At 44.8% G+C, this 14,493-nt stretch overlaps 1 protein-coding gene across 5 annotated transcripts in view; it reads left to right on the forward strand.

Moving 5' to 3' along the window:
• OGT (O-linked N-acetylglucosamine (GlcNAc) transferase) overlaps window positions 1-14,493 on the forward strand; it is a 430,584-nt gene that overhangs the window by 377,124 nt on the left and 38,967 nt on the right. For all 5 annotated transcript variants that reach the window (XM_063937159.1, XM_063937158.1, XM_063937156.1 and 2 more), the window contains 2 exons: window positions 5,990-6,160; window positions 8,228-8,344. In XM_063937159.1, coding sequence (XP_063793229.1) covers window positions 5,990-6,160; window positions 8,228-8,344 — 288 coding nt within the window. The remainder of the gene's footprint in view (window positions 1-5,989; window positions 6,161-8,227; window positions 8,345-14,493) is intronic.

The raw sequence follows: 14,493 nt of genomic DNA on the forward strand, positions 1-14,493 counted from the left end.
GACATCATAGTTTTAAGAGACCCTAGCCAGTGGGGCTCTGGACCCTCTCCCCTAGCCCCTTCACTGATTTGTTAAGATTGGCTGCATTGTTCAAATGAAACAGAATCAGATGATAATGGAGAGAATCTGGTGTGGCAAAAACTGCACAGCTTGTGTTTACCCATGTTTCACAGCACAATAACATACACACAGACAGTAATATATTGCAAGCCTGCCCTACTGTATGTGAGAGGAGACACACAGAAGGACACCAGCACACCCCTACCTGTATAACTCCAGTGAGGCTGTCGGACAACTTTATCACAATAAACACTAATAAGTTCTGTCCTGTAGAGGACCCAGATTGTGTACAACTGCGGCTCTCCCCCTTTGCCTACACCCTGTACCAGATTTCCAGCGTGTCTGAAGAGCCAGGAAGAGGTGTGTGTGCTTGCTGCTGCATTAAGCAGAGGAAGGTGCCAAAATGCCTCTGGTCCTGCTCTGAGCTAGCTCCGCCCCCTCCAATGGCATTTGAGCTATAGTTATTAACCATACTGGCAATGCCTCCTTTCAGCTTAAAAACATCACAAGTGCTAGTCTAAGCGATTGTGAGCCAGTCTATACGGGGGATCTTAGCGGAAACCTCTTTAGGAGAGTCCTGTACGCCGCACCTGCGTTCAGCCGCACAGTAAACCAGGGCCTTCGGTTTGTACTCGCCACAGATGTACCCTTCAGGCAGTGTTAAGGGTGTGCGGCGTGCTGCAGCTGTGATAGCCAAGGCGCCGTGCCCTGCTGAACAACATTCTTTCAGGACGGTGGTCCTGCAGTGGGGAAGCGGCTCTGCACCTTGTAAAGGGTGGTGACCGCCCCCCTTCCTAACGCCCACGGTGCATGTATGCTGTTGCCCAAACAGCATACTGAAATTAACAAACTTTAAAAAGATATTGAAGAAAACTCTCTGGAGCTCAGAGATGTGCATCCTCTCCTGAGGGCACTTTTTTTTTCTTCTAAACTGCCTGTGGGAGGGGGCATAGAGGGGAGGAGCCAGCACACCCAATGAAGAAATTTAAAGTGCACTGGCTCCTTTGGACCCCGTCTATACCCCATCGTACTAGATTCCCCAATATCTCCTATGGATGCTAGAGAAAGGGGTATATGCAATTGCGGTCGAATTCCCGAAAATGTCAAAAAACTGGACTTTTTCGCCCCCAAAAAAAATTCGACAATGCAATACAGTACTTTTCGTCAAAAAAACTGACACTTTCAAATTCGACTTTTTGAAATTCGATTTTTTTGAAATTCGACATTTGACAAATTCGACATTTCTGCAATGGTACAAATGCGGCTTTTCGACAAAAGTATATTCAATTGAAGAATGCAAATTCGACAACAGTGCTTTTTGAAAGTAAATGTCATTTTCAATCCGCCTCACTTTGCTGGCGGAATGTAATAAAAAGATTTAAAACATGTTTTTTTTTTTGTGTTTTTTTTATTGGTAATAGCATATCTATTTATATTAGAAGGGATTAGGTACTTGGTTTGTCTATTTAGGACTCACAAGTATTATTTATATATTTTTAAAAATATATATATATATATTTTTTTTAATGGAATGGGTTAAAAACCCGGAAAAAAAATTGCGTGGGGTAATTCTAAGCATAACCAGCCTCGGGCTCTTTGAGCCGGTCCTGGTTGCAAAAATACGGGGGGGAAAATGACAGGGGATCCCCCGTATTTTAACAACCAGCACCGGGCTCTGCGCCTGGTCCTGGTGCAAAAAATACGGGGGACAAAAAGAGTAGGGGTCCCCCGTATTTTTTGTACCAGCACCGGGCTCCACTAGCTGGACAGATAATGCCACAGCCGGGGGACACTCTTATACCGCTCCCTGCGGCCGTGGCATTAAATACCCAACTAGTCACCCCTGGCCGGGGTACCCTGGAGGAGTAGGGACCCCTTAAATCAAGGGGTCCCCCAGCCACCCAAGGGCCAGGGGTGAAGCCCGAGGCTGTCTCCCCCCCCCCCCCCCCCCCCCCCCCCATCCAAGGGCTGCGGATGGGGGGCTGATAGCCTTGTTGAAAATGAAAATATTGATTTTTTGCAGAAGAACTATAAGTCCCAGCAAGCTGGTACTTGGAAAACCACAAGTACCAGCTTGCGGGGGGGGGGGGGGGGCCCGCTGGTACCTGTAGTTCTTCTGCAAAAAAGTACCCAAATAAAAACAGGACACGCACACCGTGAAAATACAACTTTATTTCACACATGCTGACACATGCATACTTACCTATGTTGACACGATGTTCGGTCCACTTCTCCAAGTAGAATCCATGGGGTACCTGAAAAGATAAGATAATTATACTCACCTAAATCCAGTGTCCAGTGATATTTGTAATCCACGTACTTGGCAAAAAAAAAAAAAACGCATACCCGATCCACACGGACTGAAAGGGATCCCATGTTTACACATGGGACCCCTTTCCCCGAATGCTGAGACCCCCTTCAGTCAATCAGGGAGCGCCACGTCCTGGCACTCTCCTGATTACCTATGCGCGTCTGAGCTGGCAGACAGCGCATCGCACAGCACCTCCATTAGTTTCAATGGTGGGAACTTTGCGGTCAGCGGTGGGGTTACCCGCGGTCAGCCGCTGACCACGGGTGACCTCACCGCTGACCGCAAAGTTCCCACCATTGAAGATAATGGAGGGGGCTGTGCGTTGCGCGTCTGACGGTTCAGACGCGCATACAGCCAATCAGGATAGTGCCACGACGTGGCGCTCCCTGAGTGGCTGAAGGGACCTTCTGTGACAGCAGTCACGGGGGGTCTCTGCATTCGGGGAAAGGGGTCCCATGTGTAAACATGGGACCCCTTTCAGTCCGTGTGGATCGGGTATGCGTTTTTTTATTTTGCCAAGTACGTGGATTACAAATATCACAGGACACTGGATTTAGGTGAGTATATAATTTTATTTTCAGGTACCCCGGATTCTTCGACATTGGAGACGTGGCAGTCAGCGTGTCAACATAGGTAAGTATGTGTGTGTCGACAAGTGTGAAATAAAGTTGTATTTTCACGGTGTGCGTGTCCTGTTTTAATGTTTTTGTTTTTTTGCAGAAGAACTACAGGTACCAGCGGGCCCGTTTCCCCCCGCATGCTGGTACTTGTGGTTCTCCAAGTACCAGCTTGCTGGGACTTGTAGTTCTTCTGCAAAAAACAATATTTTCATTTTCAACAAGGCTATCAGCCCCCCATCCGCAGCCCTTGGATGGGGGGGACAGCCTCGGGCTTCACCCCTGGCCCTTGGGTGGCTGGGGGGGGACCCCTTGATTTAAGGGGTCCCCACTCCTCCAGGGTACCCCGGCCAGGGGTGACTAGTTGGGTATTTAATGCCACGGCCGCAGGAAGCGGCATAAATGTGTCCCCCGGCTGTGGCATTATCTGTCCAGCTAGTGGAGCCCGGTGCTGGTACAAAAAATACGGGGGACCCCTACTCTTTTTGTCCCCGTATTTTTTGCACCAGGACCAGGCGCAGAGCCGGTGCTGGTTGTTAAAATACGGGGGATCCCCTGTCATTCACACCCCCCCCCCCCCCCCCCCCCCCGTATTTTTGCAACCAGGACCGGCTCAAAGAGCCCAAGGCTGGTTATGCTTAGGAGGGGGGGACCCCACGCAATTTTTTTTCGGGTTTTTTACCGTTTTTTGTACCATCTGAAAAGTCGTTTCAAAATCCGTCAATTGGTCCGTTTTTCGACACCGGGACTGTCAAATCCGTTTTTTATTAAATATGTCGAATTCCGGCACCCACCGGCCGGAATTCGACAGTCGAATTGTGTAGAATTTAAAAACGGGCGAAAAATTTACGCAATTCGCCCAGAATTGCATATACCCCAAAAACTGTCTGGTGAGCCAGCACCAACTTCCTGGAGCTATTTAGGCTAATCGAAACCAGAACCCAGCTGCAACTGCTTTGACACTGGATTAAGGTCTCTGGCTAGATTAATTAGAATAGAATTTTATATTAAAGCACTGCGCTTCAGGTACACTTTATCAGATATATAATAATAAGAATTAGAGCGGCTGCGTATTTAATAGAAAAGGCTGGGAGACTTTTGCTTCAAACAAAAATATACAATAAACATTTATTTAAAACATACACATATTGACAATACAAATAGCACACTCAATAGTTTCTAGTGAGAAACAGCAATAATTGTCCCTGGTGCTTTGTGGGACGTATAACAGTCCTTAAAACTTTTTGATGTTGCTAATAATAAAGCAGTGGGCTGAAGAGTGATATATATTTTTTTTTTTTGTAACTAGATGGTAATAATGTTGCAATAATAGTTTTTAGACTGATAGCAAACCACGTTATGTCCACAAGCTGTTAATGACAATACTGTTCCTTTTGTCGTAAGTGCTTATAGCCGGCGTCCCGGCTATAATAAAGCAATGTCCTATTAATATCAAATGTGACCCTTGTGCAGATGTTAGACTTCTACTGGGGTTCTCTCCGCCCGATGGTAAGGCTGTCACCACCCCGGGTGTGTCTACGCTGGTATACGCTCCCCTTCGCTCGTGTTATGCCATGGGGTTTCCTCTCTCTTCTTCCGGTGGTGAGGCCGTCACCGGGTGTGGGTCCGCACTGGTTTTAGGACATTGTTTTATTATAGCCGGGACGCCGGCTATAAGCAGTTACGACAAAAGGAACAGTGTTGCTATTAACAGCCTGTGGACATAATGTGGTTTGCCATCTGTCTAAAAACTATTATTGCAACATTATTACCATCTAGTTACAAAGTATCAATCTTTTAGTCTACTGCTTTCTTATTAGCAATATCAGACAGTTTTAAGGACTGTTTGTTATACGTCCCACAGAGCATCAGGGACAATTATTGCTGTTTCTCACTAGAAACTATTGAGTGTGCTATTTGTATCGTCTTTATTTGTATGTTTTAAATAAATGTTTATTGTATATTTTAGTTTGAAGCAAAAGTCTCCCAGCCTTTTCTATTAAATATGCAGCCGCACTAATTCCGGATAGTGTACCTGAAGCGCAGTGCTTTAATATAAATTCAGTGTCTAGTTAGACAGTAAGGTGGACATGCAATAGGCCAGCATGGTCAAATGTTCGATGGGTAAAAGGTCGACAGGCACAAAAGGTTAACATGACAATGGTTGATATACAAATAGTCGACACAGGTTTTTTTCCTGTTTTTTTTTTTTGCTTTTCTTTTTTCTTTCATCTGTTGCTACATCTTTCATCCATGTGGACTATGATTGCAAATAGTAACCTGCCTGAGCCACCTTCCACAAAAGTGTGGCAAGGGTCTACGTTGGCACTAATTGTGGTCACAGATGAACAAATTTTGTCAAAAAAAACTTGCTTTGAGCATTTTTTGTCGACCTTTTGACCCTGTCAATCTTATGCATCTTAACAATATGGGGTTGACCTATTGACTATCTATTTTATGTAGATCTATTATGCCACACCCTGGTTAAAGAACTGAAAACTGAATTTATATATTCCCCATTAAATATTTTTTTTTCAGAATCCATTTCTTTCTCAACCTCCCCTTCAAGTTCACATTGTCGTAGGAGAACGTTCTCTCTTTGTTCTTCTGTTCTGTGGTGTTTGCTGAGTGAAACATTGGTATCCCAGCAGTATAGAGATGTAAGGGGAGTGTTGTACAGACTTGTGACTGGATGTAATGGATTGCTGGAGGTGTTCAGTGCCGGACGATCTCTGCCTTTTTTTTTTTTTTAAATGGTGCAAACAAGACGAAACGTTTTCAAGGGTTTATTTTTACCCTAGTTTAGCAGTTCTCTTAATTACCAGTTTAGTTTTATAGTTCTTTCAGCTTGGCTGTTCAGCAGCACAGTACTCAAAGAGAATATGCGTTGAACTCTAAATGTTCACTACTTCTCTTGCTTTGTGCTATGTTTCCTTGTAGTGCTATTAATGGTTTTAGTTTCATTGTGTTAAACATCTTGTTGCTCGTCCTCTCTTTGTAGGCTATGTGGCTGGGGTACCCTGGAACAAGTGGTGCTCCATTTATGGATTATATCATCACTGACAAAGAGACATCGCCAGTTGAGGTTGCTGAGCAGTACTCAGAAAAAATGGCATATATGCCCAACACATTCTTCATTGGCGATCATGCCAACATGTTTCCTCATCTAAAGGTACAAGCGTTAAGTTGATCCTAAGATGTTTTAAATTACTATTAGAAATATAATTGAAAGTCATTATCAAAAAATTTATTTCTCTACCATTCTTTCTGCTGTACTTTTTTTTATTAAAACCAAGAATACTACTGACTTACCTGAATTCTGTATGTAATTGATTAGCCATCATAAACATTTTTTTGTAAGCCTGCTTATAGTATAGAACAGAGATCAGAAAAAAGTGCTGCCTTATTCCATTAGGCAGTCTTTGTCATTCCCATAACTTAATTGTAAGGTGTTCCGCTACCTGATAGTGGGGAGAATAGGACATAAGAAAACAGGAACATAAATGAACACAAAATAAATGTGATACTGTGACTGAATGCACCCTCGCTGCCAGCGCCAAGCGATCACAGACTGGGTATTGGGTCTCACAGGATTCTGGCCAATAAGCGATTGCTTCTTTCCTCTGGTAACCACCTATTACTGGCTTCACCCACTGCGTGGTGGGAATGTACGTTGCTGCTACCACCGGCCCTTGAAACGCGTTACTGCTCAGATGCCTACCATTGCCACATGAATACCACACTGCTGGGTATACGTAGTCGCGTTGCTGCCACACTTCCTGACTGGCATCAGTTGATGCTTCCCTCTTTCAAGTGGATACAGCATACTTCTGTTATCAGCAGTTCCACACTTCAAGATGTCAGAGGATGTACACTTAACCAAGGGCTCACAGGCCCTTTTATCCTATTCCAACATACAATAACACAGGTGGTAGTTCTGCCCTGTTCTTTTCCAAATCGACTTAAGTGCATGTGTCGTGCATTCCTTGTGCATGTTCCCGATTAATATTGGCCCCTATGGACAGTGGGGAGTGGTCACTCCTCTGTGCCTAAGCTCATCCGAGGTATTGGGAACAGCCCAGGTGCCGTCAGGTCTAGAGTGAGGGGTAAAAAGTTCCCTACTCCGGGACCAAGCCTGCCACCTCTAGCCTGAACCTGAGCTCCAAGATGGGCAGACTAGATCCCCTGGTTGGTAGGGTTTCCTGCCCACAAAGTAGGAGCTCCATGAAAACATTTAGCTGGTTGGGATGCTCAGCTGTGCTTGGGGGAGGCTGGAACTGAAGGCATTCTGTTTGCCTGGGAGAGGGCTGGGAGATACAGCAGCCCACACAGAGCTCTGGATTCCCCCGGGGATAAAAGTAAGTGCGCTTTTCTTGTAAATACATTTAAAACATTTTAACATGTTTGAATATGCACTGAGCCTGTGCCTTACAACAGGCTTTATAACACACCGCATTGCAGCTGGGGACCTGCAGCCCCAGCTCAGTGCTGCACATACAGTTTAAAATACATTTATTTTACGCAGTGTACATTGTCTTTGACACAGCTCCACAGCCTTGGACTGCTGGTCTCTCCCAACTTGCTTATGATCTGCTCTCAATGCTGGGGTGCTGGTGAGCTGCGTCTCTCATCCCACTGTGTGCGGCACACACAGCTCCTGCCTCTTAGAGCTGGGGATCCAGGAGCTGTACTATGTTTCAGCTGCTGCAGATGCTAGCACACCGCTCGTCCCCTTGCACAGCACATCGGTGATTAGCTCCGTTAGTGACAGGTGTCCTTTTTGACAGAAATGCGTCTTATTCGCATCGCTGTGCGATTAAGACTCACAAGTAGACTCTGTTGATTAAAATATGCGGCATGCCTATATTCTGTGTTCCTCTGCAGCTGTATCTGCATACAAAATGGTACTTTACAGTGTGTTCTAGGCATGCTGCATATCATTTTAATCCATATAAGTTGCTTGTGGTCCTATTTGCATGGTTTTGTAAATAGGACACATTTTAATGGAAATAAACGCACAAAAAGTTGCTTGACACTACCAAGTCATGGCATGACTAGTGGGGCTGGTAAACCTGTTAGGAGGCTATATGTATGTAGACACATCTGTATGTCCAATACGGACACCAATTCTTTATTTTGGGTAGACTTGGTCAAATAAAGTACAGTATTATATGTATTATCTACAGAACTGAATATGTGCTTTTTATTGCTCTTGAATGTTGATTTCTGTTTTCCACAGAAAAAAGCAGTGATAGATTTTAAGTCCAATGGCCATATCTATGACAACAGAATAGTTCTTAATGGGATAGAGTTGAAAGCCTTTTTAGAGACTCTCCCAGATGTAAAAATCGTGAAGGTAAGAATGTTTTTTTATTTAAATAAAATATAAAGCTTGACCTGTGCTGTTACAAATGTTCCTAGATATGAGTGGATGCTCTGTTGGTTTGTTCAGGTTTATTGTGTATTTCCCTTACATAGAATTGGGGGACACTGAAAAAAACTTGGGGTATAGAGGCTCAGCCATGGGAGTGTTGGTGCTATAAATGCCTAAACTAGGGGAGTTTACAGACAATATATCCACACCAAAAAGGTCTACAGTCCATTGGTCTACCACTAATGGTAGATGTGCATTAGGTCGACAGGGTCAAAAAGTAGACATGTAAAAGATAGACAGATCAACAGGGTCAAAGGGTTGACATGACAATGGTCGACACACATGGAAGACACAGTTGGTGTTTTGTTTTTTGTTTTTTTTGTTAATGTTCATCTTTTTCATACTTTACCATCTACGTGGACTACGTTTGGGAAAAATCTGCCCGAAGCATGGCGAGCGAAGCAGTACACAAATGGGGTTGGTTTGTGGCAGAAAAGTGACAAGACACCCATTAAAAAAAATTGTTTACCCTTTTTTTTGTTGTTGACCTTTTGACCCCGTCGACCTTTCCCACTGAATACCTATTCTATGTCGACCTTTAGACCCTGTCGACCTAATGCATGTCTACCATTAGTGGTAGACCTCTTGACTGTAGACCTTTTTAGTGTAGATCTAATAATCCACACCCAACTATGGGACTAATGCAAAGTGAGTAGCAAAATGGGCATAAAATTATCACATTTTTGCTGCAGTTAAGATGCTTTACTGTTGCTAATAGTATCCAATGCACCTGATTTTCTCCAGATGCTTGTCACTCTTACTCCTATGCTTCTAAGCTTCTAGTGCAAAGATAGATATACCCAGGGGGGCCGACTGTTCTGCTGGCCGTGGTACAAGGAAGGGGGCGCGGCCAGACCCCCTCCTTTGAAAAAGTAAATATGTACACTATGTGGGTGCATGCTCGGCACAGTGGGGTGCCAGTGTTCAATCCGGTGGAGTGTGGGTGAGATCACTAGCTCCCCCACGCAGGGGGAGAGAGGATTGACCACCGTTACAGCTGCCTCTCCACAGCACTGAGCATGAACTGATCCTAAGTGACTATATGTGCCATCTTTTTTTATTGACACTTTTAATGGTGGTAAAAATACTCCTGAATACCACAATTTATATAGAAAGTATCACCGGGGGTGCCCAGTGATGTTTAGCTATTCAGTGATACTGGGCATGAATTTTCTCTCATTTGAAAAACTTGTTTTTCAAAACTATAAAAATAAATCAAATTAATATTAAATAAAGTAAACAAACTTCTATACATTAAATATGCTTTACTGAAGGATTCCAAGTATCACCATAATGCTTGTGCAGTTCACAATGGCAAACCTTTGCTGGCAACGCTGTCATTCCCAGATAAAACCTGCCATGCCGTTTTAGATTGGCAGCTAACAGAACTCAAGTGGGTTTAGCAAAAGAGGGGGAGGAAAGTAAGGGGCGGAGAGGCTGGTAGAAAATGCAGGGCAAAAGAGTTGGTTATGAGGGGCAAAGTGAGTGGTGAGGGAAAATGGTAGGTTGTGAATAGATACAATAAGAGCACTAAAATAGCCGCAAAAAGGGGGAAGAACAGACAATCACAAAGACACACGGTGGGAGGGGGGGGGGGGGGGTGTAAATAGTTATAGAAAGAAATAAACTGAGGGAGGGGACTGGAATAAGGACGTCTTAGATTGCCTTACCCATTTTTTTTTTTTTTTTGTCTTGTGTTTATTATATTTCTTTAATTTATTGCATTATCTAAAGAGCTTAAAACCACATTTATAATTAAGAATGGCAATTTATTTATACAATAATTGTACCAATATCTTACATTGTTCAGTGCCTTTGTAATTAGTGTTAGCATAATTTTTTACGTTTAGATTACATCCAGGTTGTACATACAGTGCAACCGGAAAGTATGCACGGTGCTTCACTTTTTCCACATTATGTTACAGCCTTATTCCTTTTTCCCTCAAAATGCTACACACAATACCCCACAATGACGACGTGAAAAAAGTTTTTTGGGAGATTTTTTTGCAAATGTATTAAAAATTAAAAAACCAAGAAATCACATGTACAAAAGTATTCACAGCCTTAGCGCAATACTTTGTTGATGCACCTTTGGCAGCAATGACAGCCTCAAGTCTTTTTTAATATGATGCCACAAGCTTGGCACACCTATCTTTGGGCAGTTTCGCCCATTCCTCTTCGCAGCACCTCTCAAGTTCCATCAGGTTGGATGGGAAGCGTCTATGCACAGCCATTTTCAGATCTCTCCAGAGATGTTCAATCGGATTCAAGTCTTGGCTCTGGCTGGTCCACTCAAGGACATTCAGAGTTGTCCTGAAGCCACTCCTTTGATATCTTGGGTGTGTGCTTAGGGTCGATGAACCGTTGCCCCAGTCTGAGGTCAAGAGCACTCTGGAGCAGGTTTTCATTTAGGATGTCTCTGTACATTGCTGCATCTTTCCCTCTATCCTGACTAGTCTCCCAGTTCCTGCCGATTGAAAAACATCCCCACAGCATGATGTTGCCCCCACAATGCTTCACTGTAGGGATGGTACTGGCCTGGTGATGAGCGGTGCCTGGATTACTCCAAACATGACGCTTGGCATTCATGCCAGAGAGTTCAATCTTTGTCTCGTCAGACCAGAGAAATTTGTTTCTCATGGTCTGAGTGCTTCAGGTGCATTTTGGCAAACTCCAGGCGGGCTGCCATGTGCATTTTTACTAAGGAGTAGCTTCTGTCTGGCCACTCTACCATACAGGCCTGATGGTTGTCCTTCTGGAAGGTTCTCCTCTTTCCACAGAGGAATGCTGTAGCTCTGACAGTGACCATCAGTTTATTGGTCCCCTCCCTGACTAGGGCCCTTTTCCCCCGATCGCTCAATTTAGACGGCCGACCAGCTCTAGGAAGAGTCCTGGTGGTTCAAACTACTTTCATTTACGGATGATGGAGGCCACTGTGCTCATTGGGACCTTTAAAGCAGTAGATATTTTTCTGTACACATCCCCAGATTTGTGCCTCGAGACAATCCTTTCTCAGAGGTCTACAGACAATTCCTTTGACTTCATTCTTGATTTGTGCTCAGACATGCACTGTGGGACCTTTAAACAGGTGTGTGCCTTTCCAAATCATGTCTAATCAACTGAATTTGGAGGTGGACAGATGGACTCCAATTAAGCTGTAGGAACATCTCTAGGATGATCAGTGGAAAAAGGATGGACCTGAGCTCAATTTTGAGCTTCATGGCAAAGGCTGTGAATATTTATGTACATGTGATTTCTTTGTTTTTTATTTATAATTTGCAAAAATCTCAAACTTTTCATGTTGTCATTATGGGGTATTGTGTGTAGAATTTTGAGGGGAAAATTAATTTTTAATTTTTTTAATAAGGCTGTAACATAACAATGTGGAAAAACTGAAGCACTGTGAATACATTTGCATCCAAAACAGGCACTTAAAATGTGTGCTGCAACAATGGCGCATTTGTTTTGAGTAGTACATAACTTGAGTACGCACAAAGATACATTTGAAGTCCTGATGTGGCGATATCCTCTAGGGAGAGGAACCCGATGAAGCAATTCAATTGTTTGCAAGTGCCCATTAATTATCGTGCTTGTTGTTGCCAAATAGCGCAGGTTTAGCCACGAATAGTAGCTAAACCCATGCAAAGTCCTGGTTTGAGTACCCAAAAAACTATCTCTGCACATTTCTGCTTGCTACATCAAGAGGCTGCAAGCAGAAATGTGTTCCCCCGTGGCACTCATGTCCATATGGAGCAACACCTGACTTGCTTCACTGGGCACCCATTAAGTAGCGCCACCCACTAACCATTTGAATCCATCCCAATATGTAATTTACCAGGGCCATAAATAATGGTCAGGGGAGGACTGTGCCAGGTATCAGGCATGTGCTCCATGGACCGAACCACCATGGGACTCTCTGGGCTATTCAGCAATATAGAAGGGATCAGGGGCTGTCAATATGCAGCCTATGTGTTGTGTGATTTACAGACTTTGACGCAGAGCTCCCATTGTCAACGGGAGTTATATCCTTGCCGGAGTCAGGGGAGGTGGGAGTGAGGAGGAAGACACACAGTTCTGGCTGATTGTAGTTCTACACCCATACCTGTGGAAAATAAAAGGTTAACGCAATGTGTACAGCTCTTTTTAGTGAAATAATGTTGGTGTTACTAAAAGTGAGGTGTTACTGTGATTAGGGTTCCGTTTCAAAAGTCCGGTTGGTATAATCAGTCTGTGATCAGGTTAGTAGATGACTGTCCCTGCTGTCCCTACCTCTTAGTTGTTCACGCCACCTTGTTGCTGTCCGGATTGGTTCCCCTCGCGGCTTGGCTTGCGGCAACAGTGAGTGTTGAGCGCTGACGTCACCTCCGTTTTCCCGTACTCTGTCCTCTGTATGCTCAGCAGTGCGCTCTCTATGCAGAGTGATAGCGCTAGTTCCAACGCGTTTCGGGCAGTGATGCCCTTTGTCAAGGATAACCATTGTTGCTCGGATGTCGCTTTATATACTTGAACTTTATTGAAATCTTAAATAAAAACAGGAAGTGAGGAAACAGGATGTTTCCTAAAAAAAAACACCCGTAACCATGTGTTTTTAACATGGGTCTTAAAAACGTAGGTATGGCATTTTCGTAAAAGTTTGAGTTCATGTTTATAAAAATAAGATTTTATTTAAATCCTTTCTCTTACATGCTGGGGACTCCGTAAGGACCATGGGGATAGAATGGCTCCGCAGGAGACATGGGCACTTTAAGAAAGACTTTAGGTATGGGTGTGCACTGGCACCTCGCTCTATGCCCCTCCTCCAGACCTCAGTTTACTACTGTGCCCAGAGGAGACTGGGTGCATTACAGGGAGCTCTCCTGAGTTTCCTGAAAAAGTTTTTTGTTAGGTTTTTTATTTTCAGGGAGCCTGCTGGCAACAGACTCCCTGCATCGTGGGACTGAGGAGAGAGAAGCAGACCTACTTCTGTGAGTTTCAAGGCTCTGCTTCTTAGGCTACTTTTATCCTAAGGGATCAGTACGCAGGTCTCACCCTCGCCGTCCGTCCCAGAGCCGCGCCGCTGTCCTCCTCGCAGAGCCGGAAGATAGAAGCCGGGTGAGTATGAGAAGTAAGAAGACTTCAGAGGCGGCAGAAGACTTCAGATCTTCACTGAGGTAACGCACAGCAGTAAAGCTGTGCGCCATTGCTCCCACACAGCACAAACAGGCAGACACTGTAAGGGTGCAGGGGGGGCGCCCTGGGCAGCAATAAACCTCGTTTTCTGGCAAAAGAATATATACAGCTCGGCACTGTATATATAAAGAGCCCCAGCCAGGGTTTTTACATATTTGAGCGGGACAGAAGCCCGCCGCTGAGGGGGCGGGGCTTCTTCCTCAGCACTCACCAGCGCCATTTACAGCACAGCGCTGAGAGGAAGCTCCCCGGACTCTCCCCTGCTTATCCACGGTGAAAGAGGGTTTTAAAGAAGGGGGGGGACACATATTTGGCGCAATATACAGATTACAGCGCTATCTAGGTAAACATATTGTGTTTTTCTCTAACGTCCTAAGTGGATGCTGGGGACTCCGTCAGGACCATGGGGTTTAGCGGCTCCGCAGGAGACAGGGCACAATAATAAAAGCTTTAGGATCAGGTGATGTGCACTGGCTCCTCCCCCTATGACCCTCCTCCAAGCCTCTGTTAGATTTTTGTGCCCGGCCGAGAAGGGTGCAATCTAGGTGGCTCTCCTGAGCTGCTTAGAATAAAAGTTTAAGTTAGGTTTTTTATTTTCAGTGAGTCCTGCTGGCAACAGGCTCACTGCTACGAGGGACTTAGGGGAGAGAAGTAAACTCACCTGCGTGCAGGATGGATTTGCTTCTTAGGCTACTGGACACCATTAGCTCCAGAGGGAGTCGGAACACAGGTCTCACCCTGGGGTTCGTCCCGGAGCCGTGCCGCCGACCCCCCTTGCAGATGCCGAAGTTGAAGAGGTCCAGAGGTCCAGAAACAGGCGGCAGAAGACTTTCAGTCTTCATAAGGTAGCGCACAGCACTGCAGCTGTGCGCCATTGTTGTCAGCACACTTCATACCAGCGG

The sequence above is a fragment of the Pseudophryne corroboree genome, chromosome 8 (assembly GCF_028390025.1).
Source record: "Pseudophryne corroboree isolate aPseCor3 chromosome 8, aPseCor3.hap2, whole genome shotgun sequence".
In the NCBI taxonomy this organism is placed as follows: domain Eukaryota; kingdom Metazoa; phylum Chordata; class Amphibia; order Anura; family Myobatrachidae; genus Pseudophryne; species Pseudophryne corroboree.